This window comes from Setaria viridis, chromosome 5 (assembly GCF_005286985.2).
Source record: "Setaria viridis chromosome 5, Setaria_viridis_v4.0, whole genome shotgun sequence".
Taxonomy (NCBI): Eukaryota; Viridiplantae; Streptophyta; class Magnoliopsida; order Poales; family Poaceae; genus Setaria; species Setaria viridis.
Window position 1 is genome coordinate 5,113,445 of NC_048267.2, and position 13,372 is coordinate 5,126,816.

Consider the following 13,372-nt stretch of genomic DNA (forward strand, 5'->3'; position numbering starts at 1 on the left):
TTGCACAGTTTTGTTGTACTTTGCGAGACGAATCTTTTGAGCCTAATTAGTCAAATATTTGGACAATAATTCACAAATACAAACGAAACGCTACAGTGTGCTACAGTGCTGTAACAGTAATTTGTCACCTCCAAACTTTGGCAACTAAACAAGGCCACAGTTAATTTTGATGCAGATGTATGCATGTCAGCATCAGGTACCTTTGACAGAAGCCTTCAACTGGCTTCGGCCTTCGGCAAAGATGAAGCAGCTGGTCCCTTTCTGACTCAGCTGTACAGTAGTGTGGCCCGAGCCATGCACCAACCACATGCATGGTACTACTAGAATTCGATTTTTTTTTATTTGCGGCAAAATATTTCCCGCAAGTTTATTAGACGAAGGAAAGAGGCATTGATGCCTTGTTTCATCATTTTCTTTATGAAAATCTTCATTTGATGTCTTGTGTTTTCTCAATTTCTATGTTGCTTCCATTTTTTCTTTTCAAATACTCCAAATCTTCCATATAATACCCCACATCTAAAATCTGGTTATGAATTAGCACCCACATGGAGCAAGTCTGAGCCTGCTAACGGCACCTTTCTTGTACTTTTATCCTCACTTTTTTTTAATAAAAATTAAGGTTAACGTAACAATGTTTTGATTAAGTATCAGACAGACCAATATAATCTAGGCTAGTGTGTTATTAGTTGAACTTGTGTCAACCATCAATGTGGCTTCTTATGTCTGGGTCTAAGGCCACTCAGGGCTAAAGTGAGAATTCTTGAATTACAACCTTGAGGTAACAAATGCCCAAATCTGGTATAGATTGGAAAATTAGCTTTACAATACCTAGCGCCATGTGTTGGCTCTACGAATGCACGGACGGTATTTTAAGCGAACCAAACCGCTATAAGCTCTAGTTTGTTCTTTTACCGGTTGAACCGCCGATCTGATCCTAGTGACTATGACTTTATACAATTTAAAACCACAACCGAACAATTTCCGGTCATATACTCACAACTCAGGACCTAATTCGATCATCAGTTTCAGAGACCAGCAGCCAGTTAGGCTAGCCGAAGCGCAGAAAGCTCCTAGTAAAAGCTAAGCCGCGCGCAGCGAGACAAAACAACATGCTAGTACATGCCCATGTCGCCATCTGCATGCACGCGTGGCCGAAGCCTAACCCTACGGTCACTCGCGCGCGTCACTGTCACTGTCAGCCTAGCAGCAGCTGGTGGTTTGGCCGGCCGTTTGGGGTGAGCAAAGCAGAGAAGCCATGGCATCCACACGCGCCGTATCCCATCGCATCTCATGGAACGGCCGGATGCCAAATCGTTCGCACAACTCTCGCAGCCTGTGATGGTTGATGAGGGCACACGCACGGCACGGCACGGCATAGCGTACGTACGCCGCCCCTACGAAGCCAGCATGATGTTCACGAGCTGTGGCCTGATCGCTGCGTATCGATAGCTTTTGTTCCTTTCCTACGCCGATCGATCACATCGCGGCCATGGCGACCCGGCACCGAACTCCCTCTACTGGATGTGTACAGTGCTCGTTTACCCGGCCGGTAGCTTCGGTCCTTTGAGAATGATTGAGATCATGCATATCCCCTGCGGCTGGAATCTCAAAAGTTTCATTCAGAGAGCACAGTGCCAGCAGCAAGCATAAAAGTAGTAGTCGTAGTAGTTACAAAGAAATAAAGCAACAAAGTGAACATTATTCATGCTGAACCCATAAAAAGAAGTTGGATATATGTATCAGAAAGTGAGGCTGATATGTGGGATAGCTTTTCGTTGATGCGTATGAAGAGTCATTCCTTGTGCCTAGTTTCAGATGAACAGCAATGCAACTAGGGGGCTCGGTTCATATGCATGCTCAGGGATGGGAACGGCAAATTCAGATGATTTTTCTGATTAGAGGCAATTAAGAACTGTGTTCAATGCTGCTTCATTGTTATGACATATATGATGCACTTTGAACAAGGGTATCTAGTTAATCGTTCAGCAACGAACGAATAATGCGCCAAGGCAAAAGCATATATAATAAGCAAATTGATCGAAGAGCTGAGCTCGTGTATTATTAGAAGAAGAAATAAATAAACTCGGATGATACATACATTGTTATTTAATACATGTATATAGGAAAAAGAACCCTTGATTAGAGATGGGCTAGTGATAGAGAATGCGAACGAGCTGCTAGCTGATGGACAGACATCGGCAGGCAGCCATCGGATGATCTATGAACAACAGGCGGCTAGCTAAATCTAGGAGCCCAGGTACATGCGCACGCCGATGGCGATGAGGAAGATGGCGATGAGGGCGAAGTAGAGGATTGCGTGGACGAGGATGGAGAGCGCGCTGGTGTGGAAGTTGCCGAACTCGATGATCCGGCACTTGCCGGGGATCTGGAACAGCAGCCCCGGCGACAGCAGGATGAAGAGCACCAGCGAGATGAACACCGGCGCCCAGTCTTGCATCTTCAATAACTCTCTCTTCTCTCCTAGCTTGTCCTTGAAACGACCTGGATGAGGTATCCTCCTCCTGCTGCAGTCCCGCTTATACGCCAACCTCTCGCCTCTTAACTTGGTGGCTGTGGCTAGCTAGCTCTACACAGGTGAGGTGAGACCTCCACCTCCACGTATGGACAACTGCTATCAATGGACGTACGCCCTGCTAGCAGAAGCAGGTAGCGAGTTCCTTCAAGCGGTGGTGAAGGGCTATATAGGTGCCCTACCGGCTACCCTAGCGTCCAAGAGAGGTTGCAGCGGCGCTGTCATGCTTTGGCCTTTGGGAGGGTCTGAGAGAGTCTGGAGTCTTAATGATGATGAGATGATCGGAGATGCGGCTTTACTAATCCGTGCTGTGCCCAGTGTTGCCTGTGATTGTGATTGGGTCCTCTTTTTTGTTCCTACTTTCTTATTTCGGTGGCACGCAGAAAGGATCTTTAATTTCCGGGTGTTCCCCCCACAAGGCCAGAACAGATGGATGATGGTAAGTGGGATGTCCTGAGTCAGCCGAAAGGGGAAGAGGGAGGGGGACGCTTCGACTGCCCCGAGTCGAAATCCAAAGATCTGACCTGCTGCCGATCCATCTTGCATTCTTGTTTCTTGCTCAGGATTTTCAAGGTCCACTACCGCTGTTTACACCTGCAGGAAGATGGTGGTAGGATCTAAAATCTAATCTATGTTCCATTCTTCCTAGAAAGTGAGATGATCAAAATGCAATTGCACGGCAGGTCTAACCGCGGTGATGAGGTGACTCCACGCGCTGACACAAGGATTTTGCACTCGCATCGAAAAGCAGATTCTTCGACAAAAGTTTTCTGGGGCTTCTTGTTAGCGCTCACAAACTCACAATAACAACAGACATAGCAGTAGACCAGTGGCAGTACTGAACTAATTCTGTAACTAGCTGGGCTTTACCATGTGGAACCTGAGAAACTCGACGGCCGCGCCTGCTGGTGGCATGGAAACATCAAAAGGAGCCCAATGGGCCTTTTGATCCGTGGAGAAAGAAGCCCATGGAGTCTCACATGGAAATGCACTACCCAGAGTTTGAGATCACCTACCCGTCTCTTCCTCCCATCCCAGAGTTTGAGATCTATCCTGTGAAAGACGCACATGGAAATGCGCTACCAAATGCCCCGTCCTCGTCTCTAAAAGACGAGGAATAAAGCCATCGGAAGCAGACTGGTTAACAGACAAGAGAACAAACAAAGCACCGCAGCTATACTCCATATACTTCAGATCAAAATGAGGCACAGATGTTCAACCTACATTTGAGCTCAAACGTTTCAAGATCAGACATTCAGAGTTTCAGAAATTTGACTCTTATACATTGGTAAGGTATTACAACTTCGCAAAGGGAAACAAAACCTATATATATAAAGACTCCAGCGCAGTTCGCTATTCGGTTAATACTTCAAAGACGATATACATTTATCTTTTCAGATCTGTTAACTAGCTATGTATATTAGCATACTCATCAACAATCAAGGGCTTGAGCTGGTCGTCGTCTTACTCGTCAGGGACGACCGCATGGTCACGATGGCGGACTCGTTGGCGCCCAGCCGCACCGCCTGCTTGCTCGCCTGCAGGAAGCCGGTGATGGCGCGCCGCACGTACGCATCGGCCTGCTTCACCGTCATCTTCTTCCTCCGGGTCTCCTGCGCGAGGCTCGTCAGCATGTAGTCGCCGTTCAGGAAGCTCGCGAGCTCCACGAGCTCCCGCTGGAAGTCCGAGAGCCACCCGTGTTCGTTGGGCGGGGTTGGCCTCTCGAATGGCACCTCTGGCAGTGTCTCTGCACCAGAGATTTTAGTGTAATGATGATAGTTAGTAATTGAGGTTCTGATTCATGTGATTGCTTGGATGGATCGAATCTATTGCATTATGTAACTGAGCTGGGCATTGTGTTCGTCTCTTCGATCGGATCTATTGCTCGATGTCGAGTTGCTGATGAACATGATTCGGATGAATTTCAGATGAAGGGTTGGTAGGAAAGTTGGCATACCTGGGCAGTCCGTTCTTGGTTGGTCGAGCTCGGTGAAGATGTGCTCGAATGTGCCGGCCCACGCGTCCCTCTTGGTGAGGAAATCCGACGAGAGGTTGAAGATCTTCTTGAGGGTGGCCGGGATGGAGGAGTGCTCGAACTCGGAGGTGTCGGTGGGCCCGGCGGGTCGGCCGACGACGGTGCCCTTCTTGATCCACGGCGAGACCATGATGGTGGGCACCCTGACGCCGAGGCGGTCGAACTTGAAGAAGAATGGCGGCGGGCCGCGGATGCCGTCGGGGCTGGGCACGCCGGCGGTGGGCGTGGCGACGTGGTCGTAGAAGCCGCCGTGCTCGTCGTAGGTGACGATGAGCAGCGTCTGGTTCCACTGCGGGCTCGCCCGGAGCGCCTCGTACACGTCCTTGACGAGGCGCTGGCCGTTGGCGACGTCGTGCGCCGGGTGGTCGTCGTCGGCGGGGGTCCCCGTGAGGTCGAAGTACCTGGGCTCGATGACGGAGAGCGCCGGGAGGACGCCGCGGCGGGCGTGGTCCCGGAAGGCGGCGTCGTAGCGGTGGAAGCTGCGGGCGGCGTAGCGGAGCGCGCGGAGGCGGCGGTAGAAGAGGACGGTGGGGATGGTCTTGAAGTAGACGCCGAAGCCCCGGCCGTCGGCGGCGAGGGAGTCGAAGATGGTGCGCTGCGGGTAGCCGAGGAGGAGGTCGAGCTTGTCGTGCGCGACGGCGCCGCGGGAGGTGGCGGAGTAGAGGAAGAGGCGGTTGGGCTGGGTGGGCCCCGGGATGGAGGAGAACCAGCGGTCGAAGACGGCGAAGGCCGGGGCGAGCGCGGAGAAGGTGGGCAGGAGGGAGGGGCGGAAGGCGCGCATGACGGCGGAGGAGAGCAGCGCGTTGACGGAGAGCGCGCTGCGGACGAAGCCCGACATGGAGGGCTGCGCCGCGGCGGTGCCGGCGCCGGAGGAGATGTTGCCGAAGACCTGCTCCAGGACGTCCTCGAAGGAGTGGCCCGGGTCGTCGGGGACGACGAGGTCGGCGTCGGCGGACACGCAGATGGAGGAGGACGACGAGGTGGTGGTGGAGTTGGCGGAGTTGGGGTTGCACTCGGCGCCGGTGAGCCCGTCGACGGGGAGGCCAAGCAGGCGGCGCGTCCACCCCAGCATGTGGTCGAACGACCGGTTCTCCAGCGCCAGCACCACCACATTCTTTATGGGGCTGGGCCGGGCGCCGTCGTCCGCCCCCCTCACGGCGGCATTGGCCTCGCCGCTGCCGGCGACGAGGAAGAACAGCAGGAGGAGGAGCGGCAGGGGCATCGGCCGCGGAGCACGGCGGCGGGGCGATCCCATTGCCATGGCCCGTGCTCGACGGGATGCCGCGCCGTGGGGGGTGCGTCTCGTGCGGCCGTGCTCGTGCAAGTGGAAGATGGGAGGGCGCGTGGGCTGGCGGCCTTGGCGGCATCCTCCTGGTCTCCGCTCTCAATTTCGGCGGCCATGGCCCATGGATGCCGCCAAGCACCTGTGACTGGGGTGGACCTCCGTCGAGCGAGTGACGCACAGGCGACGTGTCGCGTCTTGTCGTGCAAGTACGCGTGGGCTGCGGGCATGTGTGTGCGTCCACGGGCCACCTCGTCGCTCCGCCAAAGATCTTTCTAGCACTTGTTCGGTGGGCGTCGACACCAGCGGCACATTGCACAAGCTCACGAGCACAGTTCACAGATTCGGAGCCTGTTCGCTTCAGCTTATCAGCCGATTTATCAACCATTGTTCTGTTTTTCTCTCACAACAAATTAGCCGTTTTAGCTTTTTAGCTGGCTTATAAGTTCAGCCGAACAGGTTATCGGTTTGCAACGCCCACTGAGTCGGTCAGGTCGCCTAGCTGTCTCTGCTTGATCTCTTGCGCCGACCGTGTATCCATCATGGAGTTTTATATTAGTCTTTTCTTTTCACGCATCCACCTCCGCTGGAAGAGAGTGGACGCATGTGCACCGTGCACGAGTGCGGCTGGTTTGTGCTTGGTCCATGGACCCACCCACCACCCCGGTTCGCCACCGAAAATGCCAGCCCGCCACGAAAGAGGAAGCCCATACGAGAAGAGGCCCGGGGAAGTTTAACAAGCCCGGCCCATCAAGCTCTGCTCTACTGTTGCATTGCGCTCCACTCCCATCGAGTGGCGCGTGGCGGGGAGGACAGATAAGATCGATGTCGTGAACGGCGGCGACAAGGAGGCCGGGAGAAATGCCGCCGACCACACCTGCGCCGGCGCGGCCCTGTCCTCCGCCAGCTCCAGCAGCGGCGCCAATCCGTCCGCAGCTCCTATCCTCCGTTGCGCCGTTAGCGCTCGCCGCCGCGCTCGTCTGCGGCGCGGGCCCCGCCGCCGACGCCCCGGCCGCCAGGGCCGTCCCGTTCGTCCGTCCTCCTCCCCTGCAGGGAAAGCCCTTCGCCTCCTCCACGCCGTACGCACAGTCGCAGAAGCTGCAGCTTGGCCTCGACAAGCTCGGGTTCGTGGATGCTCTTTATTACTGCTGCAATTGGAGATGTTAATTGTTATGCTCCTGATCGTGATTCATGTACGCATCGTGGTGCACTGCAGGAAGATCAGGCCGTGCCCGTCCACCAACCCGGGGTGCGTGTCCACGAACGCGCTGGGATCTTCCGGCTCCTTCGCCTCCCCGCTGGTCATCCCGGAATCATCCGCCGGGGACAAGGCCGTTGCCGTAAGCCCCCCACCTAACTGGCCAAGTGCTCATCTCTGAATTGAACCGATCGCACGTGCTTCTCCTTTCCGCAAATACCAAATTCAGATAATACTATGCAATTTCTCTCTGACTGTCAGCTCAGATGCTTTTGCACTTCCTTGATCTCGTTCTTACGTGCTTTCTGGTGGCCGGCGTGCAGTCGTTGCGGCAAGCCATAGAGAAGACACAGAGCAATGTGGACTTCAAGGTCGACCAAGACACCCCTTACGGTCAGCACGCCATCCAAATTAAAGCTCGAGGAGCTTCACTACGGAATTTGGACATGAAATAACTTACCATGCATTTCAGGTCACTACATTGAGGCGGAGATGGACGGCGGCGTGGGCCGGGACGTGATGGAGTTTCTGGTGAAGAAAGACGCCGGCGTGGTGGCGTACCGGTGCATGGCCACCAAGGTCACCTTCGTCTACCCCTTCACCACCGCCGTCGGCGACTCCAAGGGGCAGAAGCAGAGGATCGCCGCCATCTCGCAGGAGCTCGGTTGGTACGCCCCGGACATCCAGTCCTCCATGGACTTCGACGACGTCGGTTATCCTCCGTGAAGACTGAAGAGTTGAATACCGGATGTCGGAGGACCAACCATCGTCATCGATTCATCCATCGGGTGGAGCAGAGGTAAATGTATGTTGGTGTATATAAAAGTAGCTAGGATTCGGGTCGTACTGCCACTGTTGTTCATATTGTCAGTGCACGTCCGGCTGTGCCGTCCAACTATGTTCCTGTTATACATACTGTATTAACCACTCATGTAATTTGTTTATACTTGATTCTTGTTTAACCAATGTTGTATGTAGGGAATCGTTAGTAACTTTCTAGTGTGATACTGATGCCGTTCGTGTTGACAACCGAGTGGGAGCAGCAGGAGATCAAGGCACTTTCCAAGACGAATTGCAGCACTTCTTTCTCGTATGCGCTGGATTAGTTGAATATAGAAGTAGAAGCGGATCTCTTATTGGCTGCAAGGCAGAAGATTGCGCGACATCCAGTACCTAAGCTAAGCAAGTCAGATTTTGCAACGTGTTTTACACGGTGGTATGCGCCCAAGCTAAGCTCAGGTTGAATACAATGCCCACCCCGTCCCAAGCCGGCCTAATCATAGAACAACATGAAGGCCATTTAGGTGCTGTTAGGTTGGGCCTTTTCCCCCATATAAATGGTTCATATGGCACCATCAGGTAACGTTAAATCACATTTGCAAGTAGTCTACCATGGATTGGATCAGATTGCTGACATGAGGGTCCCCATATTAATGGATTACTTTTTTTTTTACTTCCTCCCGTTCCTAGTCGCGCACGGCACCGAATCCCAACCCGACGCGACCGCGAGGCGGCGGCGCCCCTACCTCCCCTCTCTGATGTGATTCCCAGCTGTCTAGCACCTCCCCTTCCTCCTCAGATCCGCCCGAGGAGAAGGCTAACGTCCTGCAAGAGGGGGATCCCAGGCTTCATGGCACGGGGGCGGAGGCAGGCCCCATGGAGCAACAACCCCAAGGCTCGGAGACAAACCACCGAAGCTGTGTAACCGGCCATGGCACGCCGGTGACGGAGGTAGACAGCTCGCGGGTCTCCTCCCCCTCCCCCTTATCCAGATGGGTTTGGGCTGTTCAGGGATGTCGCGTGCTCCTCGACGGCAGCTCCCATGGTTGAGCGACGTCGCTTGGCGGAGCGAAAATTTCCACGCGCCATGGCCAACTGTCGATAGGGGAGAGGGTTGCATTCCCTTACATAAAAAGTAGAGGAACTGAGTTTTTGGTAGTTGCCAAAAAAAATTTGATACTGGGGAAGAGGTTGCCAATCTGCTGGAGACGAATCTTATCTTCAAAATCCCCAAAATGGTAGGTTTTTAATACTGGGAAGGATATATGTAATCCGCTAGAGATGCTCTAAGTAATCATTCCATTTCTGTTACCGCTGAGATTTGATCCGTACATTTATTTTTTAGCTTGGAACTTTGAACCAAACGGATAAAACCAACTAAACATAGAACACATTTAGAATTGACTTCCAATCGCCCAAAAATTGACGCTAAACCACTAATATTGTCAAGTGAGGGATGTTTGGATACGAGGTGCTAAACTTTAGTAGTATCACATCGGATGTTCGAATGCTAATTATGAGGATTAAACATAAGCTAATTACAAAACTAATTGCACAAATGGAGTCTAATTCGCGAGACGAATCTACTAAGTCTAATAGGAGTATTTGACAATGTGGTGCTACAGTAACCATTTACTAATGATGGATTAAATAATTAAACATTATCAAATCAAATTGTGGTGCTACAGTAACCATTTACTAATGATGGATTAAATAATTAAACATTATCAAATCATGAACGCTTAATAGATTCGTCTCGCGAATTAGACTTCATCTGTGCAATTAGTTTTATAATTAAACTATGTCTAGTCCTTCTATTTAGTATTTAAATATCTGATGTATCAAACACCCCTGAGACTAATAGAAAGAATTTGGTTGGTAGCATCCACGAAAAATTCTGCAGGATCAAAGCATCCACGAAAAATGGGTAGGTGATAACTGTGGTCCAGCTGGCTCCCACGTTACGACACCAGGCAGCAGCCAGATCAGCCAGCAACGGTCACTTCTACCGTGCGCCGGCGTCACAATCACCACCACTCGCTGCCCTCCACGTGTCCACTACCTCCGTCCTACCCCCTCTTCCCCAACGGCTATTTCACTATTTCCCCACCACATCACCCGTCCCGCCCGTCGCGTCTCTCGCCTTGACCGCAAAAAAAAGAAAAAAAAAAAGAAACAGCGCGCCACCAGACAAGGAGGAGAGGAAAGGGGGGAGGAGGGAGGAGGAAGAGGAGAGAGAAACCCTAATCGAAATGGGCAAGCTTCTCTGCGACCCATCCGCCGCCGCCGTCGCTGAGCCTCTGCCGCCGTCCCCGGCTCCCGCTCCGCCGCCACCGCTCCTCGCCTGGCACTCCCCGGCGCCCGCCCCCGCCCTCGAGGCCTCCACCTCGCCCACGGGCTGGGACGCCGTCTGGGCGCTCGAGGACCAGCAGCGCCGCCGCCTCCACCGGATCTGGGAGCGGGGCGTGGCGTGGAAGCCCTCCTCCCCTGGCGGCGAGGAGGGTGCGGCGCCCGTGGTCTTCCGCCTCGACCACGGTGGGGAGGTCGACGCCGATGGCAACTGCCTCTTCACCGCTGCACGGACGGCCGCAGCAGCCAAGGCCGACGCGCGCGAGCTCAGGCACCGCGCTGTGCGCCGGTTTGCAGAGGTCTACGACGCCGCGGGGGAGGACGACAGGGGCGCCGTTGACGCGGCCGTGAGGCACCTCTACGCGCCGGATCTCAAGGCCGGGTGGGGCGTCCACGTCGTGCAGGAGATCAAGGTGCTCGCGCCCAAGGCCCAGCGCGACGCGCTCGACGCCGCCATCCAGGAGCTCGTCGATCTTGGCATCCAGAGGTACCCCGCACAAGCAACTCCCGGATCTTGTCTCTCTGCTATAGTTTTCTTTTTCCTTTTCTTTTTCTTTTTTTTTGCCTCGTCGTGTCACGACGATCTCAAGGCCTCGCCTTTTTCTATTCTTTTACCGATTTGCTCTTAATCTCATCAGAGCACATGTAATGTCCCTCTCTTGCCTTCTTGAAAGAAAAATAAGTCCTGTTTTCCCCGCCAAATATGCTTGTTCTCGAGATAGAAGTTTAGTCATTTCAGCTAACTTACATCTAGCAATTCGTGGTTCCTTTAGCTCTTTCGGACGTTACCATAAGTACAAGCACTGATTGATGCAAACTTGTGGCATCATGGAGATGCAGGAAATCGCCTCGCGACTTAACGAGGTCTCCTAGTATGGCACCCTTGATAAAATGGCCAAGAAAGGATGGAATCATTCTTTAAGTGCTGTGACATGAGTGCCGATGTAATGGGAGCAACTTGGGCAAAGTATCCAACTTGCGTGTGGATTAAATCCCAGTACTCCATTTAGTACCAACATGCTTGACCCTGGTACAATTGTACATCTTAATCACAGAATCTCTAGTAGTTTTGTACTAAGTTTGGGTTTCCTGTACTTTGTTCATTTGTGGACAACCTAACCATCTAGTTTTTCAGAATTCAACTTATGTGCTTATATCGCATCTTTATGTTGTTGATTGCTTTGCAGGGAAATTGCGGCTGAAACTATCTACAAGGAGAGATGTATCGCTGTAAACAATGGAGACAGTTGGGCCAAGTACATGTCCATTTCTGGTTCCGCAGAGGATGAGCACGACATTATCACCCTGCAGTATACGGAGGAGGGCTTACTAACAATTGATGAGAACAGGGATGGCCGTGCAGCTGCATTTGGTGATGATATTGCCATTGAGTGCCTGGCAACCGAGTTCAAGAGAGAAGTTTATGTGGTAAAGTCTGAACGTGTGAATATGATATGTTGCCCAATTATGGTTCACCATAGAACTAGCCGTTATTTTATATCTGCATTTGGTAGCTGAAATACAGCACTTTGTAATCTGATTGGACCATTTTGTTTGTGCATTGGTATAGGTGCAAGCTCATGGAGCAGATGCAATGGTTGATGAGGATAATTGTGTTTTCTTCCTCCCACACCGTCCTAGAGGAGAAATTTGTGAACCACCAATTTTTCTATTCATGAAAGGAACAGGTCTGTTGCAGATTGCAAACCTTGCTGTGCCTTCTCCTGCAAATTTAGTGATGCATCCATACTTAAGTAGACTACAAATTTTTACTTGCAGCCTGGTGTGGCGCTGGTGCGGACCATTATGAGCCTTTGATTGCTACTGTCCTCCAGCATGTTACTTCAGACAAGGCAGCTGTTGTACTTTGAGGAGGATGACTGCGGCTTTTTTTCCTTAGTTTTTAGTCAGCGATGGAGTTGAGACAATTTTGTTATTGGAGCTAGAGGTGCTGAATGGAGGAGCAACATCTTGCCCAAGAGAAGAGAGATATCTGAGTATCTGACTGTTGCAGGGTCTTGCCTGCTTCTGAATCTGTGTACTATGATTTGATTTGTATGGTGATTTTGTTGTTGTATGTTTATGAATAGGTTCTGACTAGTGAGGATATTCAGAGAGTGGTAGAATACCGGATCTAGATTTTTGGGGTCTGATGTTGTTTGCCATTGTCGGCCGGCATTTTTGTATTGCCTCTTGTGAGGATATTTTTTGGTTGCCTGTTTCTAGGGACATCATTATTGGACATTTGGAATGGAATCAATTCCTTTTTGGAATTTTGGTGTTAACTCTTGCCTGTCAATCTCTGTTATTGCTCCACCTTCTGTTGTACTGGCTATTATAGAGTAAGAAACTACTGAAACTTTCTTGCTGCAAGCCATGATGTGGGTTAGAGATAGTTTGGTCTGGGTTCAACGAAATGCATTGGATGTTCATATGCAAAGGTGAGAAAGCTATTGGATGTACACAGATGAGGTCTCCATATGTAATCACGTCCTGTTGTCAAATGAACACTTTTATGAGTCTAGATGCAAAATGGGTGATGATTGATGAGTCTGTAAATGCAAATGTTTGCGCACTCGTGTAAAATAACCAGATCTCCATTTATAATTACATCTTGGGTGTCTACTAAACCTTAGGAGTTCAGATGCAAAATGATTGATGACTCATGAGTCTGTAAATGCAAATGTTTCTTAGTGAATTTGCAGTGAAAGATGCGAGTTTGGTCATGTCCTGTGTTGCTCAACTCTACTGATAACTTTGCTTTTCCTGTTCGCTGCTCTTATTCAATACCAGATTTGGCTTTGTGAACTGTTATCAGAGTATTTGCGGACTTGAATTTGGCCACCTTGGTGAGCCATCAAGTTAAAATGAACTGTTATTGTTTTTAAGTTGCTGCACTTGACTAGTTAAGATGATGTCCATCTAGCAAATAATCGAGACAGATTTTAATGTTTGCACGTTCAGTTTAGTTGCTGAGCCAAAAACAGATAGCTCCATAACAAAATGGTACGGTCTTGCTACCTGAAATTTTTTTAGATCACAGCAGGAAGTTCTACTGAGTCATATGGCTGCAACTGTGCAAGGTGAAAAATTCAGCTTATGACTGAATACATGCACGAGAAACTACAGAATCGTCAAGGCAACAATCAGAATCACAGGCTCAGCTATCGTCGCACTGAAATTAGGGTCTGGTTG

At 51.1% G+C, this 13,372-nt stretch overlaps 4 protein-coding genes across 4 annotated transcripts; 2 read left to right on the forward strand and 2 right to left on the reverse strand.

Moving 5' to 3' along the window:
• Window positions 1-2,033: 2,033 nt before the first annotated feature.
• On the reverse strand, window positions 2,034-2,691 carry LOC117859080 (uncharacterized). The gene has a single exon (XM_034742262.2). The coding sequence runs from the start codon at window positions 2,456-2,458 to the stop codon at window positions 2,246-2,248; it is 213 nt and encodes a 70-aa protein (XP_034598153.1). The 5' UTR covers window positions 2,459-2,691; the 3' UTR covers window positions 2,034-2,245.
• Window positions 2,692-3,687: 996 nt separating this feature from the next.
• On the reverse strand, window positions 3,688-6,099 carry LOC117859079 (non-specific phospholipase C6). Its single transcript, XM_034742261.2, has 2 exons — window positions 4,491-6,099; window positions 3,688-4,280 (listed from the first exon to the last, which is right to left on the reverse strand). The coding sequence occupies exons 1-2, from the start codon at window positions 5,827-5,829 to the stop codon at window positions 3,973-3,975; spliced, it is 1,647 nt and encodes a 548-aa protein (XP_034598152.1). The 5' UTR covers window positions 5,830-6,099; the 3' UTR covers window positions 3,688-3,972.
• A 551-nt stretch (window positions 6,100-6,650) lies between these two features.
• LOC117855207 (thylakoid lumenal 17.9 kDa protein, chloroplastic) lies at window positions 6,651-8,040 on the forward strand. The gene is made up of 4 exons (XM_034737505.1): window positions 6,651-6,974; window positions 7,067-7,190; window positions 7,372-7,441; window positions 7,521-8,040. Exons 1-4 carry the CDS (start codon window positions 6,712-6,714, stop codon window positions 7,772-7,774), a joined length of 711 nt encoding a protein of 236 aa, XP_034593396.1. The 5' UTR covers window positions 6,651-6,711; the 3' UTR covers window positions 7,775-8,040.
• Window positions 8,041-9,955: 1,915 nt separating this feature from the next.
• Window positions 9,956-12,462, forward strand: LOC117857720 (uncharacterized). The gene is made up of 4 exons (XM_034740548.2): window positions 9,956-10,664; window positions 11,365-11,605; window positions 11,748-11,865; window positions 11,957-12,462. The coding sequence occupies exons 1-4, from the start codon at window positions 10,081-10,083 to the stop codon at window positions 12,046-12,048; spliced, it is 1,035 nt and encodes a 344-aa protein (XP_034596439.1). The 5' UTR covers window positions 9,956-10,080; the 3' UTR covers window positions 12,049-12,462.
• Window positions 12,463-13,372: the final 910 nt, after the last annotated feature.